Below are 24,209 nucleotides of genomic sequence, written 5' to 3'. Positions count from 1 at the left end.
GCAAAGGGGGATAATTTTTTTGATAGTGGTGTCATTGATACCTATTTCAAATGATTGAAACGTGTAGAATACGTCAAAATATGAATCTTTTGATTGTTTTTTTTTCCTCCAAAATGAAAGATGGCTGTGATAGACGCATACCTAGCATAAGTTTAGTAATTTATAATAAATCATCATATTCTATCATTTGTGACCCCTGTGTTCAAGGCAGGCGACAGGCATGATATTAGTAATTATCGACCGATTTCTAAGATTAGTGTCATTCCTAAACTGTTTGAGAAGATCATCACTATGACTACGTGTTTCCTGTTCTGAGATCAGTTATTGTCCAAGAGCAACACGGATTCGTTGACAGGAAATCCACTGAATCCAACCTTTGTGAATTTGTCAATCAGGTCTACACTGCGATGGACGAGGGCTACCAGGTGGATGCCGTGTACACTGATTACTCAAAGGCTTTTGATAAAATCTCTCATGACTTGTTATTGCGGAAGCTTGAGTTTGCTGGTGTACATCTTTTGCGTTGGGTCAAGTCTTATTTGAGAGATCGGTCTCAGGCAGGCAGTGGCGGTCAAGGGTTTCTGTTCCAGTTTCGTACCTGTTCCTTCCGGAGTCCCTCAGGGGTCTCATTTGGGACCGCTTTTCTTTAATATTTTTATAAATGATGTAAGTAAGTCCCAGAAACGGGCCCCCTTTGGTCCTGAACCTCTGACTTAAATATGAATAGGTAGTTAGCTCAGTTTTGCAATGGAATTGAAGTTGGTGCCCATAAACTGAAATAAAGGTAAGTACCTAACAGAAAACCATGAGAAAACCTTTTTTTACGTGATATCGGGAACCTACTGATTGCATTTGCAGCAGCATGGCGGCAATATTGATTTTAGGGTGTGCACGTGTGCACTCAAAACGTACATGAGTATTACCGGCCGTACAGTACTGAGCGACCTGCTATTTGAAAGCTCAAAATGTGACTTCGAGAGAACAGTGCGTAAATTCCGGTCACGCAATATAGGTACTTTAAACGGTATTAAAATGTAGCAGGGTAGCAGCGTTTCCACCAATAGGTAATGTTCAAGGATGTGTTGCGTGGAATATGTTTTTCATAAATCATAACCAATAGAACGCTTTTTTTACCCATCCTCGCACAGCACATCTCTGGTGGAAACAGCTGAGCGGAACGAGGATGGGCAAATGAAGCGTTTCTATTGGTTAATGAAAAACCATTGAAAATATTTGAAAAACACATTCCTCGCGACACATCCTCGCACATTATTGGTGGAAACGCTGCTTAACATTCCCGACCTGATAAATACCATCACGGTAGTTGAAGTTTTCTCGTCACAGAAATACCGGCCTGATAGTTGAATGCTCAAAATATGGCTTCGAAATAACAGAGCAGTAAATTCCGGTATACTGCACAAAATACAAACCTTTTTTTGCTTTACATTTTAAATTAAATAACGTGTAGGTATTTATCAGATCGGAATAATTTGACGCGGTACTATTCACTGACGGCGAAAAACAGGGTCGGTATTTTCATGTCTCCGGACCGGATTCCGCTGGCCGGGCCGATAAAGTTTGGCACTTTGGCACTCGCTCGATTCGAACAAAACAAAAGTGCGCGCGCAATATCTGTCAAAATAAAATTATTCGCAAAAAAGAATGTTTAGCGCAAAATGCCCGTGAAATGTGCAAAAACGGACTGTGATTGAGTACCTGATGAGAAACACAATAAAACGACGTAACTTGTGTTTATCAAAAAGCAGTGCAAAGTTTTTGAAAGCGTAAACAAGCTGTCATTTTGTTTTCGTGATTTACAGTGTTTTAAGAGTTATTTTGTTTGATATTGGTTTGTTTTTAGTCTTATAAATGTTTACCAGACAGAATCTGTGACAAATATGTGAAAGTAATAATCAATACTGTAATGTAAGCAAGTTGAAGGGAACTTATTTGCAACGATGTGTCATTTGTATTGTTCGCTAAAATTGCGTTATTCTAAAGCTAAAATAAAATAATATTGGATAGCTAGTTAATGTAATAACGTGTGACTAATAATGATTAAGTTAAAGTGTTTACAATTCAAATGAAATTGAAATAACTCTTAAACTATCTAAGTATTTAAGTACTTTGAAATTAAAAGAGATTACATAGATATATGTAAATATCCAGGACTCTAGAGCAAAATTCAAATGAAACTATATTTTGGACAAGGGACCTGAATCAAAACAATGAAAGATAAAAATGACGAGATGTCTGCGAATATTCGGGGCATATTCCTACAGGCTGACGAGGCGGCACTCAACCCTACTTCTGATAGCCTCTATCATTGTCACCATCATTATCATATTGCACCTGTACAGATACAAGCATCACCAGCCCCACCACCGGCTGACCAGGATAGGTGACTTTGACTACCAGCCAGGTGCGTTCCTACGAGGACAGCAGCCTAATGAGAACAGAAGCTACTGCCAGTTTAACTATGGCCTCCCAGACACCCTGAAATGGGGATTGTTTCAAGTCATGCCTACTCCAGAAGTGGGTGTTAAAAGCCCTTACAGAGTCATCTATAATGCCATCAAAGGCACCACATATGCAAACTACAGTAAATACAATGCCGTAACATATGCCACTCAAGCAACACCTGAATACATATACCATATCGTCGAGATAGCCAGGTATTGGGAAGGTCCCATCAGTCTCTCTGTGTTCGTGCCAAATTATGACTTGGATATAACTATGCAAATTATGAATCATCTTTGTCGTTGCTATTCTGGTATGTCCAAAGTGTCACTTCATTTGTTTTATCCGAAGCGACATCCTCCAATAATACGGAACAAAGAGCAACTTGACGTTACAACTGAAATTCCAACAACTACATCTAATGTAACAATAGAAGAAATACTACAAAAGAAATTAGTCAATTATCACAATTTAGACAGTAAGACAAGATATGAGTACATACAGCAGGCAAGAAAGGATAAAATTAAAAGGATGATGATGAGAATGCCGACCAAAAGGACATTTGCTACTGATTTAACATTTACCGATTGCTCTAACATTGACTCCAGAATTTCTACTTTTAAAAAGGACAACAACTTAATATACCATGTCAATGTAGGCAGGAATGTAGCAAGAAATGCATCTAGTACCAACTACTTTATCGTATCGGACATAGAAATGGTGCCAAGTGATGGTTTGGCACCCAAGTTTCTGTCAATGGTTCGAAAACTTATGGGCGATAAGAAGAGGGACGATGGTTGTATATTTGCGAAGACTGTTTTCGTCGTGCCCCTTTTCGAGGTCGAGAGGGGGGAAGAGATCCCGCGAGACAAGGACACGTGAGTTGACAAATGAAGCTATTTACTTAGACACGACATTTGAACGGCTCTTTTCAACTCGCCCACCTGTTGGATCGTTATTGTCCTGCTTTTTGTCCTTATTTTTCTTTTGCACGATTTCCCGAGGGGCTATTGGATTACGCACGTTTTTCACGTGAACAGGATACTATGTTAAAATTATTTGGCGGCAGACAGTTTAAATGACTTGTATTCGTATCTATGGAATATGTTCGTAAGCAGCAGTAGGTATGATTTTAATGGGGCATCAAAATGTTTTTTCCGTCGTAAGCTTTATTGGTATTCCATATTTGTTATTCTGGGGCACTCGAATCTACATACTTTTTACGTATTCAGTAATATAATTGGCGGAACCGCCTCAGCCGATGCGAGCCTCATACATATTCGTGGGTGTAATATCATTAAAGGGGTCGCTCTCATACTCGCACTGTCGACATAACCGCCGATACAGATTTTTCTTAAAAAAAAATGTTCACCTTATATTCATACAAGGTTAGGGCCTGGGCCCACTTAGCGTCTTTCGAGCGTTGTCGTCTAGTAAACGCCCGAGCAGCGCCGACGTAACGTTCACATTGCGGCGTCGCGACGCCAGTGGCGTCTTTCGAACGTTAGCGTCTCGTTAACGCCCGCACAGCGTCGACGCGGCGTCAGTGGCGTTTGTCGAACGTCGCGTCTTGTCAGCACAACGTCACTGTGACGGACAGAGCGCAACTCAATCCACCGCATTTCAACAGCCTCAGTTGAAACATTAGCGCCAAAGAGAATATACAGAATACACGTTCCCATCCCATCCCAGCCTATATACGTCCCACTGCTGGGCACAGGCCTCCTCTCAGAACAAGAGGGCTTGGGCCATAGTTCCCCACGCGGGCCCAGTGCGGATTGGGAACTTCACACACACCATTGAATTGCTTCGCAGGTTTGTGCAGGTTTCCTCACGATGTTTTCCTTCACCGCAAAGCTCGTGGTAAATTTCAAATATGATTCCGCACATGAATTTGGAAAAACTCAGAGGTGCGAGCCGGGTTTGAACCCACGACCCTCAGGTTGAGAGGCGATAGGTCAAACCACTAGGCCACCACGGCTAACTGTGTTTCTTCGTCAGAATCCATTTTCACACTGACTGACCTAACTCGAAAGACGCTAAGTGGGCCCGGGCCCTTAAGGCTGCGTTTCCACCGGATATGTGCGAGAAAGTGTTGCGAGGAATATGGTTTTCTTGAACCAATAGAAACGCTTCATATTTAGCCTCGCTCCGCTGAGCTGTTTCCACCATAGATGTGCTGTGCGAGGATAGGTAAATGAAGCGTTTCTCTTGGTTCATGATAAGCACATTCTTCGCAACACGTCCTCGCACATCTTTGGTGAAACGCATCCTAAGATTAAGACGAACGTTTTTTAACCTCGGACGCAAAAAGAGGGGTGTTACATGTTCGATGCCAATGTCTATCTGTGGCATCGTAGCTCTCAAACGGATGGACAATACAATAACTCTTTATTGCACACCAACACAGCAAGCAATTGGCATTGTTCACTTTTTTTTACTACTCTTTTTTATCTTATTTTCTTAAAATATTGATAATTCCAAGATACTAATTTGAGTATCTTGCATAAAATGGCATAGTTAGTGGCTAGACGACCAGATGGCCTAGTGGTTAGAGAACCTGACTACGAAGCTTGAGGTCCCGGGTTCGATTCCCGTGTCGGGGCAGATATTTGTATGAAAAATACGAATGTTTGTTCTCGGGTCTTGGGTGTTTAATATGTATTTAAGTATGTATCTATATCTATAAGTATAATTATATTTATCCGTTTCTAGTACCCAACACAAGCACAACACACACAAGCAACACAAGCTTTGCTAAGCTTACTTTGGGACTAGGTCAATTGGTGTGAATTGTCCCGTGATATTTATTTATTATAGTTAAATTTAAATATTTTTGAAAATATCAATGTCTTGTAAATTACACATGACGGCTGAAACCAAGTAAAAGTAAAATAATATTTAAAAAAAAAACGAGCTAGTTGTCAATGTCAATAGATGCTAACTCTCCGTGTCACATTCAATCGGATATTGTTTTGAGAAAGAGTATAAACAGATAGGTAAGTCTGAAAAGAATCATATTATGCCTATTGAATAACTACTTTTCTGCGAATTGTATACAAACTAAGATACAATTTTATTTTAACTCGTGTAGGGGGTATTTTAATAATAACAAAATCATTGATTGCCACAGAAAATAAGAGAGGACTACACAAATAAAAACTAAAAACTTTAGCTTTACTACCAAGCCTCAGGCAAGCTCTAACATTAAAAATTACCTGCAGTAAATTTAGTTGTTAACGCGATTTCCAGAATAAACTATTAATATTTTTTCTGTATTTGGAAGAGGTAAGCTACGGCGCCTTTCTGTAAACATCCATTTCAACGAACTGAACAATCTTTCCACGTCGGTAGTTGTAATGTAATAGGCGCGAGTACGGAGTCTCTTCAGGCTTATATCATAATGACTTATCTCTTTCATTTATATTTATTCTCCTGAAGCCACCATATAAATATTTTGAAAAAAAAAATGACAAAGCAATTAGAATCTAATTGTTTCGAGAATAAAGTCAAACAGCAGTTTTCTTTTAATGTGAGGCGGAGGCGACCCGGGCCGCTACCTTTAGTTACTTAACTAGGTAGGTACTATAATTATACACAAAGAAAAAAGACTGGAGCAGCCTGGGGAGCTATTCCGAAATTCGAAAGTCGAAGTTCGCTTCGTACCGTCCCTCTCGTATTTAAATAATATTAGCGTCAGCGGGACGGCAAAATGGAAGTTCGAATTTTGCACTTCGCAGTATAGGGTCTGGTTATGGCCAGTCTTGCTATAAAAAGAACCAACCAAATGAATAATGATTTCTGGTGCGGTTTATCTGAATTTCATGATTCTGGCCTTCTGGGTCAGTGGGTGGAGTGTCAAAATTTTAAAGACAAACTTACAGACAGACATACAGACGAGCAACAGGTGATCCTAGGCACCTTCAGATTTATACTGACTCAATTCGAAATAATTACATGTTTTGGCACAAAGTTTGTTATTCAAATGAAAATATTTCGAATTGTGGCAGTAATTCTGAAGGTGCGGGGGAGTTTCAAAAAATTCAATTATTTTGTAGCATGTTAGAGATTAACGTTACAGTTACAGCTCTTAAAGTCCCTGTAAATAAATATACTGTTTCAATTACAGCAGTATTAAGCCGGTCTGAGAATCAAATCAAGCCAATTCCTGCGAAGCCTCCATTTGGCATTATTTCCTTAAAAAGGGCGAGTCCGACTACGTACCGAGGGTACACAAATAGCACAGTAAAATCCTCCTGGTATTTTACGAAACCTGTTGTGTCGTCTTCAAAGGTATTTAAATTGGTTCAACAAAATAATGTATCTTAATGGGAATGGAGATTTTTTTAGTAGGTACCATACGCATAGAACCGTGAGCAGAGATGTAAAATAAAATTTACACACGTTCTCCCTGTCTTTTAAAGAAATGGGGGTATTTCTTTGTAGCAAAATAAAGAAAAGTAAACTAACCAGTTTTATGGACTTATTCCACGATATCTGTTTCGCCATGCGACAAGGCGTGGGCCGTTGGCATAAAGCGCGTCGCTTCATCTTTCATAATGCGGAATGTTAAGGAATATTTTTCCGGATAAATACAATTAAGGGCTATTAAAGGACATATTGAACAGGTTATCGATAAAGGAAGACGAGTTGTTTCACAGACACCACGCCACAGCCACACCACGTCGCAGCGTTAAAATGCGGTCAAGCTGTGGCTACACGTGAATAGTGTCGCTGCGGCATTTTGCAGTTGCGTTGTGGTGCCTACAAAATGTGGTTGTCGCTAGTAGTTGTGATGTGGTTACGTGTCAATAGTGTCGCTGCAGCATTTTGCAGTTGCGTTGTGGTGCCTACAAAATGTGGTTGTCGCTAGTAGTTGTGATGTGGTTACGTGTCAATAGTGTCGCTGCAGCATTTTGCAGTTGCGTTGTGGTGCCTACAAAATGTGGTTGTCGCTAGTAGTTGTGATGTGGTTACGTGTGAATAGTGTCGCTGCAGCATTTTGCAGTTGCGTTGTGGTGCCTACAAAATGTGGTTGTCGCTAGTAGTTGTGATGTGGTTACGTGTCAATAGTGTCGCTGCAGCATTTTGCAGTTGCGTTGTGGTGCCTACAAAATGTGGTTGTCGCTAGTAGTTGTGATGTGGTTACGTGTCAATAGTGTCGCTGCAGCATTTTGCAGTTGCGTTGTGGTGCCTACAAAATGTGGTTGTCGCTAGTAGTTGTGATGTGGTTACGTGTCAATAGTGTCGCTGCAGCATTTTGCAGTTGCGTTGTGGTGCCTGCAAAATGTGATTGTCGCTAGTAGTTGTGATGTGGTTACGTGTCAATAGTGTCGCTGCAGCATTTTGCAGTTGCGTTGTGGTGCCTACAAAATGTGGTTGTCGCTAGTAGTTGTGATGTGGTTACGTGTCAATAGTGTCGCTGCAGCATTTTGCAGTTGCGTTGTGGTGCCTACAAAGTGTGGTTGTCGCTAGTAGTTGTGATGTGGTTACGTGTGAATAGTGTCGCTGCAGCATTTTGCAGTTGCGTTGTGGTGCCTACAAAATGTGGTTGTCGCTAGTAGTTGTGATGTGGTTACGTGTCAATAGTGTCGCTGCAGCATTTTGCAGTTGCGTTGTGGTGCCTACAAAATGTGGTTGTCGCTAGTAGTTGTGATGTGGTTACGTGTCAATAGTGTCGATGCAGCATTTTGCAGTTGCGTTGTGGTGCCTACAAAATGTGGTTGTCGCTAGTAGTTGTGATGTGGTTACGTGTGATTAGTGTCGCTGCTGCATTTTGCAGTTGCGTTGTGGTGCCTGCAAAATGTAGTTGTGATGTGGTTCCGTCGCGTGCAGACGCAGTTATACTCCGGCTTTCATAGAGGAAACACGCCTTGACTTGACTGAGCCTACTCTTGGAATCCGAACAGGAAACATTGGTGTTGCTATCCTTGTTATGGCTTTTATTAGTAAGAAGAAGTCGGAATGAATGAAGGGGGAGAGCGCAGGCGCGTGGTTGCGATGAGGCCGGCCGGCCTAATGACGGCAAAATGTGGTTCGTGTGAATTGCACTATTCATTTTCAATACAAAATATGCGCCCGACCACGTGGCGTGGTTGTGGTGTGGTTGTCGTGTGGTTGTGATACGTGTGAAACAAGCCTAATACTTCACAAATAAATTAAAACTTTCGATAATAAAAGCCTGATAAGCATTTGCTAACTTATCAATCGTGTTTTTATCTGCCATTTAGACATTAGCTGTATTTGTCAGATGCATAATAAGCGTGTTTTTTTTATAATAGTTTTGTAACATTCATGAACAAGTTTACATACATATACGTCCTATTGCTGGGCATAGGCCCCCTTCCCAAAATAATAATAATAATAATAAATTCATTTATTTCGGGCAACTTGGCCCATACAATAAGTACCTTACAGACTAACATACATATTTATAATCAATATTTAAAACTAATTTGGTGACAAAACGGCGTGACCCCGTTGAGTCACCGTCCCCGACGTCGCATTCATCTGCGGCATGGTGCCCCGGAACCGCCGGAACACGACGTCTTTCGGCCAGAAGGCAGCACTCGCGATGGTCCCCATCAGCAGCCGCGGCACGCGCAACACAAACGAGCTAAAGTGAGTGAGTGAGTGAAAATGAGAGGGGCATGGGCCGTAGTTCCCACGCGGGCCCAGAGCGGATTGAGAAATTCTTACACACTATTGAATTGTTTCGCAGGTTTGTGCAGGTTTCCTCGCGATTTCCTTCACCATAAAGCTAGAGAGCTCGTAGTTCAAACCACTAGGCCCATTTACCTGGTTCATAACCGGCGAACAGACATCAAGAGCTTTTATTTCCAATATGATCATAAAACGTTTTATAAACAGTACTTTCCAAACAGTGGCTTTAAATTTTCATGTCGGAATCGTATCATTCCTTGAACGTGCAGCCGCAGCGTTTATGTTTAAGTACTGACATAAACATGGGTTCTCTCGGCTGTATTTTCATTTTAACGGTGTATATGAATAACAAATATGGCGGAACATGTTTTTCCGTTTCGTTATGGATTTATACACATTTCATTAATATTTTGATGAGATGTCCAATCCCATCATCAACTCAAGCCATGAATTGTCTAAGGATTATTGTATCTTCTATTATTTGTTTTTCTGTGGTAAAAATAACATGGCAGATCAGTTATGTTACGCCGTTTTCCTTCATAATCATTGCTTCTAGTAAGCTGGTAATTTAATTATTTCAATTTGTTACAAAATGATAAATACGTGTACAATCAGTTAAATAAACCGCCTCGCGTGCAGAGGTGCCCAATATACTTCCCGCTCTGCCCCGTTGAACTGCGATGGAAAAATTACTGTTACATAATATCTCTGACGAGTCCAATTATAATAATATTATGGAACTAAACTAATAGTATGTACCTAGTACTAAACTAATAGTAGTCCAGACTAAATTCACTTTATAGCGTATTTCATTTTGGTTCTTATTCATAAGAGGCTAAATTCAATTGGGGCTAATTAATTTGCAACGAAAAGAAATTTGGTTCTAAATAATTTTTCAATGCAATTACATTTTGACAAAATTCACTTTATGGTATTTATTTTGATCTGAATTCAAAATAGTCATTCACGACGGACGATTTTCCGCACTGAATGACAGTAGGGGAAGGTGGGCGTGAAAGAGCCAGTTTTAGAAATGGACTTGTTTAAATATCTAAAACACAATAAAACTACATGGTTTATGTGTAAGTTAAAAACTCGTTTATTACTCTATAACATCCAATCAACAATTATTACTTATAGAAATGTTTGATTATAAAATTTTACCTTTAAAAGAAAAGGAAAACAGCTCTTTCATAGCATGTGGTTATTGAAAGAGCCACCACATTTTATGAAAGAGCCATGCACTATATTATCAACTATTTCAATAAACTTCTCCAAAAGTTAAACAATATTAATAGCAAATGACATTCTACAAGCTTTTATTTAACTTGCCATTGTATGTATGTAAATATGTATATATGTCTATATTTATGTGCGGGTCAAATCTTGCAAGTTGACTTTGAACCACTTCCAGTGGTCGGATTGACTTAAAATTTTGCATAGGTACTTATGTAGATTTTGTGACAATACAATAATCAGGTAGTGACATCATGGTGGTCCAGCCAGGATCGTCTCCGCAGGACGAAACTCCACAACGGTTAGTTGGTAGTACCTAGTGTATAAAAACGTTCAAAAAACAGCATAAAAAGTTACTTTGCAATGCGACTTTTTTCGATAGCGTCCTGCTCCGCCAATACGCTTCGGCTACTATACTTCGTGATCTCTTACCATCAGGAACCCATTGCTCGTTTGCCATCAGTCAAATAAAAAATAAATAAATAAATAAATAGTCAAATCTTTGTGGGCCACAGATTATCAATGTTGTCACATGAAAATGTAATTTCAAAAGTTTGGGTAAAAATCTAAGTGGCTCTTTCAAAACATGTCTCATTCATGCCCACCTTCCCCTAAATGTTTTTTAACTCTACCATTAACAAATATCTTATATTCGGGTAGTTCTACGAGCGTTTCAACCGCTATCAGTTCCTGGCCGCTTATACTAAAGAAATGGATCAGATACTGAGTGGTGAGATGGCGTGTATTAATAGTACATTGTGCCTTAAGGGCGGTAAATAAGGAATTACGAACGAGAGTCTATTAGAAGCCCGAAGTCGAAGACAGGGCTTTATTTAATGAGTCGATGTTCGTAATTCTAGTACCGTCCGTGCGACATACAATGTTTTTCATCACATTTGCGAGTAAAATTGTAAATTTGTAAAAAAAAAACTAATATTTTTTCAAAAATTGCTGATACCGCTGACTGCGCGCTTGGCAGCGACAGGAAACTGATAGTGGTTGAAACGCTCGTAGAACTACCTATTCAACAGAAACTAATATAAATATTTGTCAACAGATTAGTGTATATGGTGGGTGCGAATCGCGCGATGTACTTCCATCAGAAGTATTGCCCGCATTGCCAAAGATTTCCCGGACTGCAGACCTGGCTGTCACGAACACGAACGCCTGGTATCGTCGAGGTGAGGTCATCAAAAAATATTAATTAAAAAAATATTTTACAAATACGGAACAATATTTTTTTGACATAAGGCTACGTAGCGACATTAATATGGTCAACTATTTACTATAAAAGCCCCTATCAACTGAGACTAAAGTGCCCTTTAGCTTTAGTCTGTCATCAGCTAACTTCCCCAATGCAGCCAACTTGCACGCCGAACTTAGCGTGTTCCAACTTCAAATGGCGATTGAATACACCCTCTTGTGACAGTAGAGTTAGGTTGCCAGGTTTAATATTGAAAAAGCTCTAAACTAAAGCTGTGACGTTAGTAGTCGTTCTCAGAAACTAGGTTATTTTGAACATGAAACTACCGTGCCGTGAGACTCACTTATATTAAATATATTGACCGGGATAACTCACGTCTTCTTTTCTTCAATACATGCCACAGGAAACTGATAGCGGTTGAAACGCTTGTATAACTACCCAAATAGATTCGATTCGTTCCCTTTGCAATATGGTACAAAATCAATTGAATTTGTTAAATATTCGATTCGCTTTTAAATGTTTCTTTCGAAGGTAAACAAAATAAAGCACAGTTATTTTTCTAGTAGCGTATCTAAATTGGCGGAGCCTGAAAAAGGGTTAAGTAATTGAAATAAAATCCTTTTTTTTTGATCACGTCTTTTGTAGAAAAATATGAACGGGTCCAAAACATATCCCTATAGTTTTGGACCCGAAAAAATAAACAGTACACAACTTGGTGATTGCCCTCAATCACCAAGAAGTGTACTGTTTTTGTTCTGTTATTTTATAATTATGAGCAACTGGACTTCGCCTATGATTTACCATGACATGTCCAAATTGTCCAAATAATTATTAGATTTTCCGCTTTTTCCCCAATTCTGGCAAGATCGCAGCCGCGACCCTAATGAATTTAGCCCATCCTCCCCTTGGCTCTAATTGGTTACTAATTATGAGGGAGCGCGCCCTAACTGGGCTACTAGCGAATTATTATGCGGTTACTTTCGTAACTGGAGCTGGTCTTTTAAATTTAACGCGGTTTTGTTTGACAAGGCGCTAATGAAACTTAGGCGGAGTTAGCCGTTCTGGTTATTATCTCTGCTTAGCAAAGTTGGGTTTTGTTAAGTTTGTAAGTTGTAATTTAGAGGTTGTTTTGGCAAGCTGTTGAGGTTGTTCTAGGCTATTTTAAACCCCCGACGCAAAAAGAGGGGTGTTATAAGTTTGACCGCTATGTGTGTCTGTGTGTCTGTATGTCTGTGTGTGCACCGTAGCTCATAAACGGGTGTTTTTTTTTTAAATTTAAAGCAAGTTTTCTAGCCATGGTTCTTAGACATGTTTTATAAAAATCGGTTCAGTTTTTGAGATATTGAACTTTGAAATGACAAAGCCGGGGGTTGTCCAACTTTTTGTTGGTTAGGTTATTGGTAAAGTTTTGATTAGGTATGCTGAATTATTTAGTTAGTGGTTGATCTAGAGAAACTTACTTTTTTATTGAAAGTTTTTTTTGCTGGCTATTTTGTGGTATTGTACTTGCATTGTCATTCAAGCTATATACGTTTATAAAATTTCAACTCAATGTGGCCACAGAATCAGAACTTATAACTGTGTCACTAAGATGGTAGTACCAAGGACCATATATACTATGGTTCTTGGAAGTACTTTAGGTAGTTTCAACAGTTCCCACCCACTAGAACCCACTGGAAGTTTCGCGATAATTTAAATAAAAGCTTGCAAAATGTAGGGTTTATGGATATTAGCTCTAGAAATGTTAACTCTAGTATGCTATGCTACATACCGTTAATGGTCTCCTCACACTTACGACGCGGAATCGGCATTAGCCAATTAAAAAACGCTTTACGTCGCGTCCACGCAAAAAGAGCGAAAAAGAGAGACCTCAAATTTTACAGTTCTACGCGAAACCTTTGTTTGCATCTATGGCATAATATTTTAGATTACACGTGCTTTTAGTACCTAAGAAATGTAAATCACATAAGGTTATAACAAAGCGTGGTATTAACAGATATTATTTTCTATTCCTAGTGTATTGTTGTATTTTTCTGTAATGGCTCGATTACAAAACCTTTGGCGTGGGTCTGCACCCACGTCTACTAAATAAAGATGTTACCTTCTCATTGCTCTTAGTTTGATGACGCACGAATGTCTCCTGATAGTCATTTCAGGATTTATTATCAACTAGCTGTTGCCTGCGACTCCGTCCGCGTAGAATTATGCAATTTTCCGGGATAAAAAAGGGCATAGGATTATGTCCTTTCGCGGGACTCAAACTATTTGTATACCGATTTTCATCTCAATCGGTTCAGCGGTTTAGACGTGAAGAGGTAGCAAGCAAACAGACTCACAAACTTTCGCATTTATAAATTATAATATTAGTGGGCTGGCCTTTAGCCGCGTGAACAAACACCGGGATTTCATCAAATTACATTACGTTTATGAAAGCCACCTTTCACAAATTTCTAGTAAACTTAAATTTGCGTAACGTACGGGTAACAAAACATACGTTACATTTTATTAAAGACAATGTTACGTAACGTAATATATCCTTATCTACAAGGGCAGTCGTAGGCAGCCCCATTCCGGAGCAGTAAAACAAATCGCAATCAGTTACGGTATTCAAGACTATCTGATGTGGAATTGAGTTAGGTGCCTATTTGCAAGTGACAATAGAAGACGGAATACGTCCCAGTCGTAAATTGAACGCGATTTTCTTGAAGCGTTGAAGCGTCCTTCTTTTTTTCTTATCGAATTATTTGGATGGAATTTATTACCGCTTTTTTAGAAAAATACATAATTTGAGAAGTGCCTCAGATGATATTTATTTTTCTGTGATCTCTCGCACTCTTAATACTAGCCTTAGAATAGAATATAATAAACCTACACTGGACGCTACGTGACGGAGATTCGCTAAAAACTACTTACTAATACCTTAAAAATAAAAATCAACCCCCCCTCCCCATCCACCCCTTCCTCTCCATCCCTTGTTTCCGATTTCAATTTTGTACTACTACTTAACGTTCAATGTGTATAAGTTGTATACCTCTTAATGTCAGAAATACATTATTTTTATTTTACATAAATACAATCACGCCTTATTCCGAACGAAGGGATAAGCAGATACTATTTTGTTTCCACCTGCTACGATCCTGTCATACATCTTTCGCTTCATCAACACTCACTTTTCGTACATGCTCACCGGTTTCGGGTATCCTTGACCTGACTTTTTTTTGGAACCCATTCCTATTTCTTTCTTTTTTATTTTATTTAGTTTATTTTTTTTGTAAGTATGTATGCGGTTTAAGGACGGCTTTAGCGAAGAAAAACAGCAGTCAAGTTAATTTTAAATGCTGTCTGGTCTATAAGTTAGGGATAAAATATAGGGCACTTTGCACGTCTGGCAAAAAAGAGTAGAAATTAAAAAGTGGCAACACTCTAGTGTCATCCCTTTCAAACCCTGTCAAATCAAAAAGGGAGGACACTACAGTGTTGCCACTTTATAATTTCTACTAGACTATAATTACTAGAGAAATATTTCTAGGAACGTAGTAGAGCTGTCTTTGGGATCATATGAAAATATGTTTTAATTAAATTTGGTCATAGAATGAAAATCATGAATGAATGATGATATTACATATGTATGAGGACATTAAAGTGTTTACCAATAAATACACAAATAAAAATTATATAAAAAAAACCAAAAGAAACACAAGATAAAAGATTATATCAAAACTCAAAATCCGAAAAAGCAAAAATGACCAGCGCAGGACATGAATAAAGTCGGCATTCTGCTGATTTGGGTCCATTCCGTGCCGTGACTTGATATGCGTATTTTTATTTTCCTTTCCAAGCTCTCTTGATGTCACGATTGAATGCGTTCTTTCTTTTGTATTTAAAGTCTCATTCAAATATTTTGTTCACAGCCCATGCTGATAGCTCGGCGGGAATATCCGTACCACAGGTGGGAACCTTTGTACTTTGGTACACAAAAGGAGCCATGGTACAGTGAGGGTTTGTCGTGGGAGGGGCGACAGGACAAAATGACGCAGGTATTTTCACACGTTATGTTTTTAATTAGCCTATTATGCGTCCCGTTAGTTAAAGGTTTGACCTGTTTTGCTTCAATTTTGCCTCTCAAACGCGAGATACTGCCATCCCGCGTGATAAGCATATAGGTCGTCTCGTCCCAACATCCCATCTTCGTGAGTGTTTTTAAATTTATCCGGAATATTCCAGCAAATGGTTGAATTAATTTGACTACACATCCACTACACGTACCTAAACGATTCTAAGGTACTTTGTAATTATATTTAACAAATGTTTGAAAAGTTTATTAAGATCATTGGAATTGTCGATTGGATGAGTCATGCATGGTAGCCCAGTGGTCTGACTTATGGCCTGTCAAGTAGAGGGTCGTGAGTTCAAGCCTCGTCTTGCACCTCGGTGAGTTTGTCGGAATGTAACCTGCATATATCAGCGAATCCAAATTGTGTGTAAAGTCCCCAATCTGCACTGGCGAGGGAATTACGGCCCAAGCCCTGTCAGTCTGAGAGGAAGCCTGTGTCTTGCAGTGGGACATAGGCTGAAATGATGGGATGATGATGATTGAATGATTGATTCAAAATGTAATGACCCCTTGGACGCGGGGTACTCTTTGAACATGGATCAATGTATGAAAACATGTCAACTGCATTAAAAATCTTGAAAACTTTTATTGTGCTCAACCATACTGCTGAAATATCCCGGGTAAATTTTAGAATATCGTGTATCACCCATATAATAAGGCATCTTTTCAAGGTAATTCGGTGTGGGGGTATCAGTAGGATTTTGAAGAATTAATTTGTCAAGTAAATCGAGTAGGATCTTGTAGGATTAAAGACCTCGCATTTGACAAATTCCATCTGCTTTTCGACGCGTGGAAGTTTGAGTACCTACTACGTAATATACATACTCGTAAATTGCCATGATGGAAAAATCCAATGCTTAGTACATGGGAAGAGTGAAAGCGTAACGCTTAAACTCCAACTAAGGTGCTTTATTGCTTACGTGTTATATTACATCGCGTTATTTTTTTTTCGACAAAGAGACACTGCAAATCTTGTTTGTGCTTTTTCGAACTAGAGGTAAAATGTATTTTTTTCTTTCTTTTAAAATTATTGTTATGTTTTAACTTATTTTCGTGTCGAATTTTGCTGAAATAAAAAGTCTTACTTCGTGTACCGCTTTCTCTGGTCAATTTTCTTACGCTTTTTCTTAGTCAAGAGTCCAAATGGTCCCTGTTCGAATGGTCTTTGACCACCCTGGTACTCACTTCGCGGTCGCTTCCCAGTGCCCCTTCTAAAGTCATGTGTTCTCGTAGATGCTGGAGCTATGCCTTCAAGAGTACCGCCTAGTGGTCCTCGACGGCGGCTTCCTCTGCCACGCCGCGGCGCAAGCGCCGGCGCGCCACACACGCGCCGAACGCGCCAACACGCAACAGTATATCAAGATTATCAGCGCTCTTAAGAACAAGTACCCTGATCGACCTAGCTGTAAAGTTATGTGGGGTTGTAAGACCTAAAACTTAGGGGAGAAAGAACTAATAGTGTATTTGAGTGTTGTGTTGTGTCGAACGGAGTTCAAATGTTTTTTTTTGAGAAGCTGGAAACTACAGGTTTGCTGGTGGTAGGATCTTGTGCAAGATCCATCCCGTTCGCTGCCACCATCTTACTCGCTAAGGCGGGCTTGCGCGGACTAGAGTTACCTTTTAACTCTGATATTACCGCTAACCTACGCTTAAGTAGTGTCAAAATGTATGGAACTGTCTAACCTAATCCAGGTTTAACAACTGAATTTTTTAACCCTGGAACGTGCAAGTAGCCCTTGGTGGCGTAGGCGAAGTTACTGGTACATTATTGTATTTTTCACCTATGAGTTCTGTGACATTTGAAAATTTTCCGAATTACGCATACTATGTTCGCTAAACATTTTTTAAAAATAATTTCTATTTTGAAGCAAAATAATAAAAAAATGTAAAACTGTACTTTTTAAAAATATATATCAATATCAGTATCCATTAAATAGCATCGAATACGATATAATTTTTTTTTTAAATGACGTAATGTCTGAAACGGAACAGAGTAGTGACGTGACACAACATTATCGGCAATTGCCGCGGTTCATTATTCGATAACTGTGAACACTAAGATATTTTAAATTTTTAAACAGAACTTGCAAGATTTTGTAAACGCGGCTATTTGGAACGCGGCCGCAGCCATCTTGTGCCTCTTGTGACCAGTGCTTGTCAGTATCCCTGTCAGTACGAGTGCGTCTGCCTTTTAGAGTTGAGTTTCCGTTGCATTTTCTTTGCATTGTATTTTGTTATTGTTCATTTCTGTTATTATTGTTGTTGACTTTTGTTACTGTTTCTCTTTAAGTTTGTTGTTATTTTTTGGCAAAATGACGAAACGGTCTAAAGAGACTGTTTTGAACTCCCAGAGTCGGAAGTTTGTTATTCTTTTCAGGGATTATTACGAGCGAGAACGAGAAAACGGTGGCCCGGTCGGTGGGCGGAAATCAGGAAAAATATTTTTTTTTAAATATAATGCAACTTCTCCAAAAATAGGCACTAGTAACTCTTAGAAAAATCGATAGTTCACTCGATAAATGGTACATCTCTAAAACTGTCAAACTGGAAACGTCACAGAACTCATCATAGGTGAAAAATATTATAAGTATTCTATCCTAGCCCTCTGAACCTCGGGGCTGGCAACACATCGGCAATCCTTTGGGGTTTGCGGGTGTCCATAACTGGTACTCACCATTAGGTGATCAAATACCCTAGTTCATAGAAAAAAACTTCTAGCAGCGGAAGGTACCTAATGGGAGTGTGAAAATAATGATTGATAACAAATTGCATTGGGGTCATTTCAAACATAGGGTGAAAAGAAACATTTAATGATATATATATGCGACGTGTGGCCAAAATGTATAGACAAGTTTAGTGGTAATGTTTACGATTAGATTTTACACCCAAGTCTCAATTTACCCCATCACAACTATATCTTTTAAAATTTGTGATAGGTATTTTCAAGCCAGGTAAAATGTAATTGTTTCACTATTATGTTTTTAAACATAGGTCAGATGCCATATGTACATTTTACTAACACCATATGTATATCGTGTATTGTTACTATCTACTAGCCTTGAGGATCTTTTTTAATAAAAGTACCTACTTAATAATATTTTTTAACGTGATAAACAATTCTATTGGCACAAATATCTAGCTTAATTATGTTACCTATCTAACTAGCCTAACGCATAAATTCAATACGGCCGCGAAACAGAATCTTGTTAAACGCTCGATATTGCGGGAAATGATGGCGCGATGGCGTCGAGAGATAGGTTCGAAATGTTCGAATTAACCAAATTCCAGAAACTAGTGATTACAATTTTCACCCGCCTAAATAAATAAACAATAAAATGTATTATTTTAATCCTAAACATATTTTCACACTATAATAAATACCATAAAAGAATAGAGTGAGATTACGAAAATAAAAAAGGCAGCTTCTAGTCAGATATAATATTTAAAACGCATAATTACAGAGAATCATACAGATATAGAGATAAATATATAAAAAATGGTAAAAGCTAGAGTTAGTGGCAAAAAAACAAACAGAGAAAACTTAAAAATACAAATGGTAACCTAATTGGACGTTGATTAATACAAATTATTACAATCTTATTATCCCTTTCCGACCGAACTGATACGATCGTAAGAGATAACTATTTGAACCTTATTGTCATCAGTTTCTCAAAGTCTATTATCGTAGTCCTTTTCATACTCGACTAGGTTGGAAAGGGGTCAAATTACTATAACTGTTCCATTGCTGTTCAAAGAACAACAAAGCTCAAAAGTTAAAATTATTGTGATTCAAAGAAAAAGACGTTTAGAGTAAGATGATTCAGAGCTCGTAAAATAAGCTTCTCTTTCAGCTAATGGTAACAAACTTTTTAAACACGAAGGACCATTGCATATTAGAACAATTGCGCTAACAAGTTAAAATTAATGTACAAGTATGTCCAGTAGAGTTTGTTTACTGGTACGAAATCGGTGCACTACCTCACGTTCAATCATGATTAAGGAAGGAATGCATAATTGCAATTCTATACTGTCCTACTTAATAATATTGTTGTGTCTTGTGTAGTGTTGTGAATAAACGTATTTCGTTCTTTCTTTCAATTGTATTGGAGTCCATTTGGTGAGCCTAGTAGACGGCAGGATTAACGTATAAATCATACTGACACCAAGTGACATGTTCAAATTGCTACAGCATACTGTCTCCACTATAGAGAATACTAAATCGCCTAGTAAATACCATTCTAACCCAAACTTATTTGTTTGCGGCTAAAATACATAATTAAAAATACTATTTGGCGACAAATAGTGAAATTTTAATTTAAGCAACATTAAAATTAATAGGCCTTGTAAGAGTATATAACTGAGAATTATTTTCTAGTTTATTAGTATTTCCGAAAGCCTATCTGTGATTAATGATTACGCTGTTGTGACCTTGTGTCTTTCTCATTCTATATCTTCTTTTTTGTTCATTATAATGTAATGTAATGTGTTGGGGCAAATTCGAACACAGGGGAATAAAATTAAGGGAAACACTGATGCTGATGATTTTTTGGATGGACAATGGTTTTAAATTGGAAAATAGGTTTAAAAATGCATTTTTATATAGTTCCAATCATATATATATATTTTAATTTATTGTAGATAAGATGACTGTCAGCAGTTATTGGTGTAAAAATATTAAACCGGTATTTTTTTGGTGTTACCACTTGTACCTATAATCTTATGATTTCATATTTAGGAAGCATGTAATAAGTAAAAATATAATATAACTATATAAAAAGTATCTTCAAATTGTTCCAAAATATTTAGCAGATAGTTGGATTAGTTTGGCTGAACTTCCCCAAATGAACTTTCCCGTCCCAAAAGTCCCCTGCTTTTAACTATGGTTAACAAAATTTCAATACATTCATAGGTGTTCAAGGTGTACCGCGTCGAAGTGTACACTTTTGATTCAAAATTCCGATAAATAACCTTTACAGGGGCTGAAGTATTTGTAAAGAATTTAAAGAGACCTTTTATAACCTGCTGTAAATATTGGCATTTGCTGTTTTATGTACCTTAGTAAATACGAATTAAGTAAAGAATTTGGTAAAATATATCTGTTAAGCTTACTTGTAAAGGATTTACATAAAAATAAGGCTCGTGTTATTATTTTATTTAGTTTGTTGCCAAATCTTATAATATTCAAATATAATATATTATACATTAATGTCTAAAATACAAGGGTTAACATTCAAATACTGACTGAAAAATGTAAGATGTTTTTACAGCGAACCCTGCATTTGTGTTTGATAAAAAATCGAACATACTCTCATTGAATTAGCTGGTTAAAAGCAGGAAAAACGTTCCAGATTCAACCGTTCGGGCTATTTTTCCGCATCATCGTTGTTTGTAGTGATGTATTGATTCACTAAATCATATATTATAATTTATGGCTTGGTTGTGTTTTATCTGAATAATATATTAAGTAAGTACTACACTTGTCATGATATTCGAAAATAGAGCTGTATTGATGCTTTTTTGCCTCAAGCATATATTACAATTCCACAATAAATATTTTATTGTTCAATTACATGTCAGTGTATTGTTTAATTGCCACCCTATCATAGCGATTTTTTTGTATAGTGTAGGTATGCAGTTTATTATTGTATTGCGCCAGGGTGAATATAAATAAATAAAATAAATAAATATCACGGGACAATTCACACCAATTGACCTAGTCCCAAAGTAAGCTTAGCAAAGCTTGTGTTATGGGTACTAAGCAACTGATAAATGTAATTATATAGATAGATAGATACATACTTAAATACATAGTAAACACCCAAGACCCGAGAACAAACATTCGTATTTTTCATACAAATATCTAGACAAAAAATAGAAATATCCAGACATTATTCTCAACATCATTCTAACGGAATTTAGAATTAAGTAACTGGTGTCAATTTAATATTAAGCCAAGCACTGCTATGTATAAAACTTCATAATGTGGTTGGATGTGGATCTTTATGGACAAGTACAGTCACCAGCATCAATATCTGACGCAACAAAACGTGCATAAATATCTGATACGACTCTATTTCTAAGGCCGGTAGGAGTGTCAGATATTTTTGCACGCTCCGCTGTATTAATGCATGTGACTGTACATCAATTTCTTAAGAGACTGATAAGTATAAGAAGTGTTGAGAATAATGACGGCGGTTTGAAATTCAAGAGGTCAATTTGTCATATCTTAAATATTATTATGAAAACAGATGTGAGTACCTTATAGTGTTTAGTGAAGAAGAAAAAACCGGCAGTGTAGGTTTTCGTACCAATTTGTGGCAAATATCTAATATTCAATTCGGTATTGAACGAAGCCAGCTGCAAATACAAAATACAAGTTTGAAATTCAAGATTAGACGGAGAAAGAGATACTAGCGTATGGCACACGCCAGTAACGTCATATCTACTGCATAAAGAAAAGCGTTTTAAAAAGAGACATATGTAAATAGATTTATAGGCAGGTGGTAGGACCTTGTGCAAGGTCCGCCCGGATTGCTACCACTATTTTGCTCGCTAGTCCTGCCGTGAAGCAGCAGTGCTTGCACTTTTGTGTTTCGGCGTGGCGAGTAGGTAAGACAGCCGGTGAAATTCACTGGCACTTGAGGTATTCCATCTTAGGCCTCTAGGTGGGCAACGCATTTGCAGTACCCCTGGTGTTACAGATGTTTATGGACGGTGGTGATCTCTTACCATCAGGAGACCCACTTGCTCGTTTGCCATCCAGTCGAATAAAAAAAAAGATTATTCAATAGTCCACTATAAATTACCTACCTAAATTTTAAACCGAATATTTTTTTTCTTCGCTAATCATTTTCTCGTACAAGGAGACGAGCTGTCGGTAGGCCTCCAACAAGATAAAGCGACGACCTGGTTAAGATCGCGGGATCGCGTTGGATGCGGAAAGCACAAGAGTGGTCTGAGTGGAGGGAGAGCCTTGGGAGAGCAGTGGACGTTTTTCGGCTGACATGATGATGATTTATTTTCTGAAATTCTGTATTGTCATAATAACATGCTTGGATGTTGCAAATTCTGGAATTGTCAAATACCATATTATTACTAGCTTAGTATAGTATTAATCAAACAATGTCTTGATCAGAAGTAATTCCCTTCCATAACGTCAACCCGTCAGCAATAACACTAATACGAGTATTAACTGTTAATTTCAGCAATAATAGAATAAAACTGTTTTACTCATTTATCTCCAACATGGCTCAATCATGATAACTTGTAAGACAAAATAGCCTTTGCCAGCTGTGTCTGTTCTCACAGAAAATACCGTAATGCGAAGTGAAAGAAACACCGCCCACACCACACAGCCTGTACAAATATAATTCCCCGTAGGAAATGGCTTGTTTATTAAATCTAGTAGCCAGACTTGCTATTTAGTAGGTATTTACTTCTTTTATATTCTTTGTTTGGGGATCGAAGTGGACCTAGGGTTTGTTGCGTCATTTGTAGTTTTTTAGAGTGCCTTCGTCCTACAAGGAACCTTTTACTTTCGCTGAGTCCGTCCGTCCGTCCAAGGCATAGCTTAGACCACCTTAGACTGTTAGTGTTAGGAAGCTGAAATTTTGGATTGGTATAACTACATGGATGATTAACCACATGAACAAATTGGTAAAATTAAATATTGAGAAAAGAAATCACAATAGTGGTATACAAACATAATTATAACGAATTAAAAAAAGGAAAACTACAGTTTTTTTTACCCTAAAGAACGGAATTTGGGTCCATATCGGCTCGCATACTAACTTATTGTAAGTCCGAATGTAATGTTTGTCAGAACACGATCGTTTGTCATAACATGGGTCGGACCACTTATAGGATGATTTCATATAGTATTTTTGATTTTCTCTCGCTCTCGTATTAAATAGTATAAGTGTCAGAGAGATCCCCCCGCCCGACACGAACTTCGAGTTTCGAGTTTCGTAGTAGCCCTGCTGGTCTTGGGTCCGTCAACCCGATGGATCTATCACGTGTGCCTCGAATGCACATACTTGTGGCTCCTATAAAAGACGTTATTATTCTATATCTAAGCCAACCAATTACGACACTTATGAATTTATTATTTAAACTATCACAGTTTAGTAGGTTTTACAAGTTACCGTGTAATAGTCGATCAAAACATTTGGAGTTACTTACGTCCGTGAGCTTTAATTGGTAGGTACCTACTTACTAACTTTTTAGTGGGATATCTGTACTGTACCTACCTACTGCCGATTTTTTATTTACTTTGAATAAGGGTGTAGCGGTAGAAGTCAGCGTCAGTTTAGTATTTAAAAAATGCCAACCTTTGCCACTAATAAATAAAACAACCTATATTTGACCTTTGTAAAAATTACTTACTCAAGGAGTGAAATAGATATTTTTGCTTCATCTTACCATATCTTACACAGAATTTTTAAGAGCTCAAGTTGTCATACTCAATTTCGAGGAAGCTTTAGACATAAAGTTCAAAATACTTGAATTATGAGAGCTGCTTGTGTAGAGGTA

The 24,209-nt window shown here is 38.0% G+C and overlaps 1 protein-coding gene across 1 annotated transcript; it reads left to right on the top strand.

Annotated features, from left to right (window-relative positions):
* The first annotated feature begins 1,613 nt into the window (after positions 1–1,613).
* On the top strand, positions 1,614–21,253 carry LOC141435525 (beta-1,4-glucuronyltransferase 1-like). The gene is made up of 4 exons (XM_074098224.1): positions 1,614–3,338; positions 11,417–11,540; positions 15,475–15,600; positions 16,911–21,253. Exons 1-4 carry the CDS (start codon positions 2,242–2,244, stop codon positions 17,109–17,111), a joined length of 1,548 nt encoding a protein of 515 aa, XP_073954325.1. The 5' UTR covers positions 1,614–2,241; the 3' UTR covers positions 17,112–21,253.
* Positions 21,254–24,209: the final 2,956 nt, after the last annotated feature.

This window comes from Choristoneura fumiferana, chromosome 15 (assembly GCF_025370935.1).
Source record: "Choristoneura fumiferana chromosome 15, NRCan_CFum_1, whole genome shotgun sequence".
In the NCBI taxonomy this organism is placed as follows: domain Eukaryota; kingdom Metazoa; phylum Arthropoda; class Insecta; order Lepidoptera; family Tortricidae; genus Choristoneura; species Choristoneura fumiferana.
The sequence above is the reverse complement of the archived record's forward strand: the minus strand, read 5'-3'. Positions and strand labels throughout refer to the sequence as shown.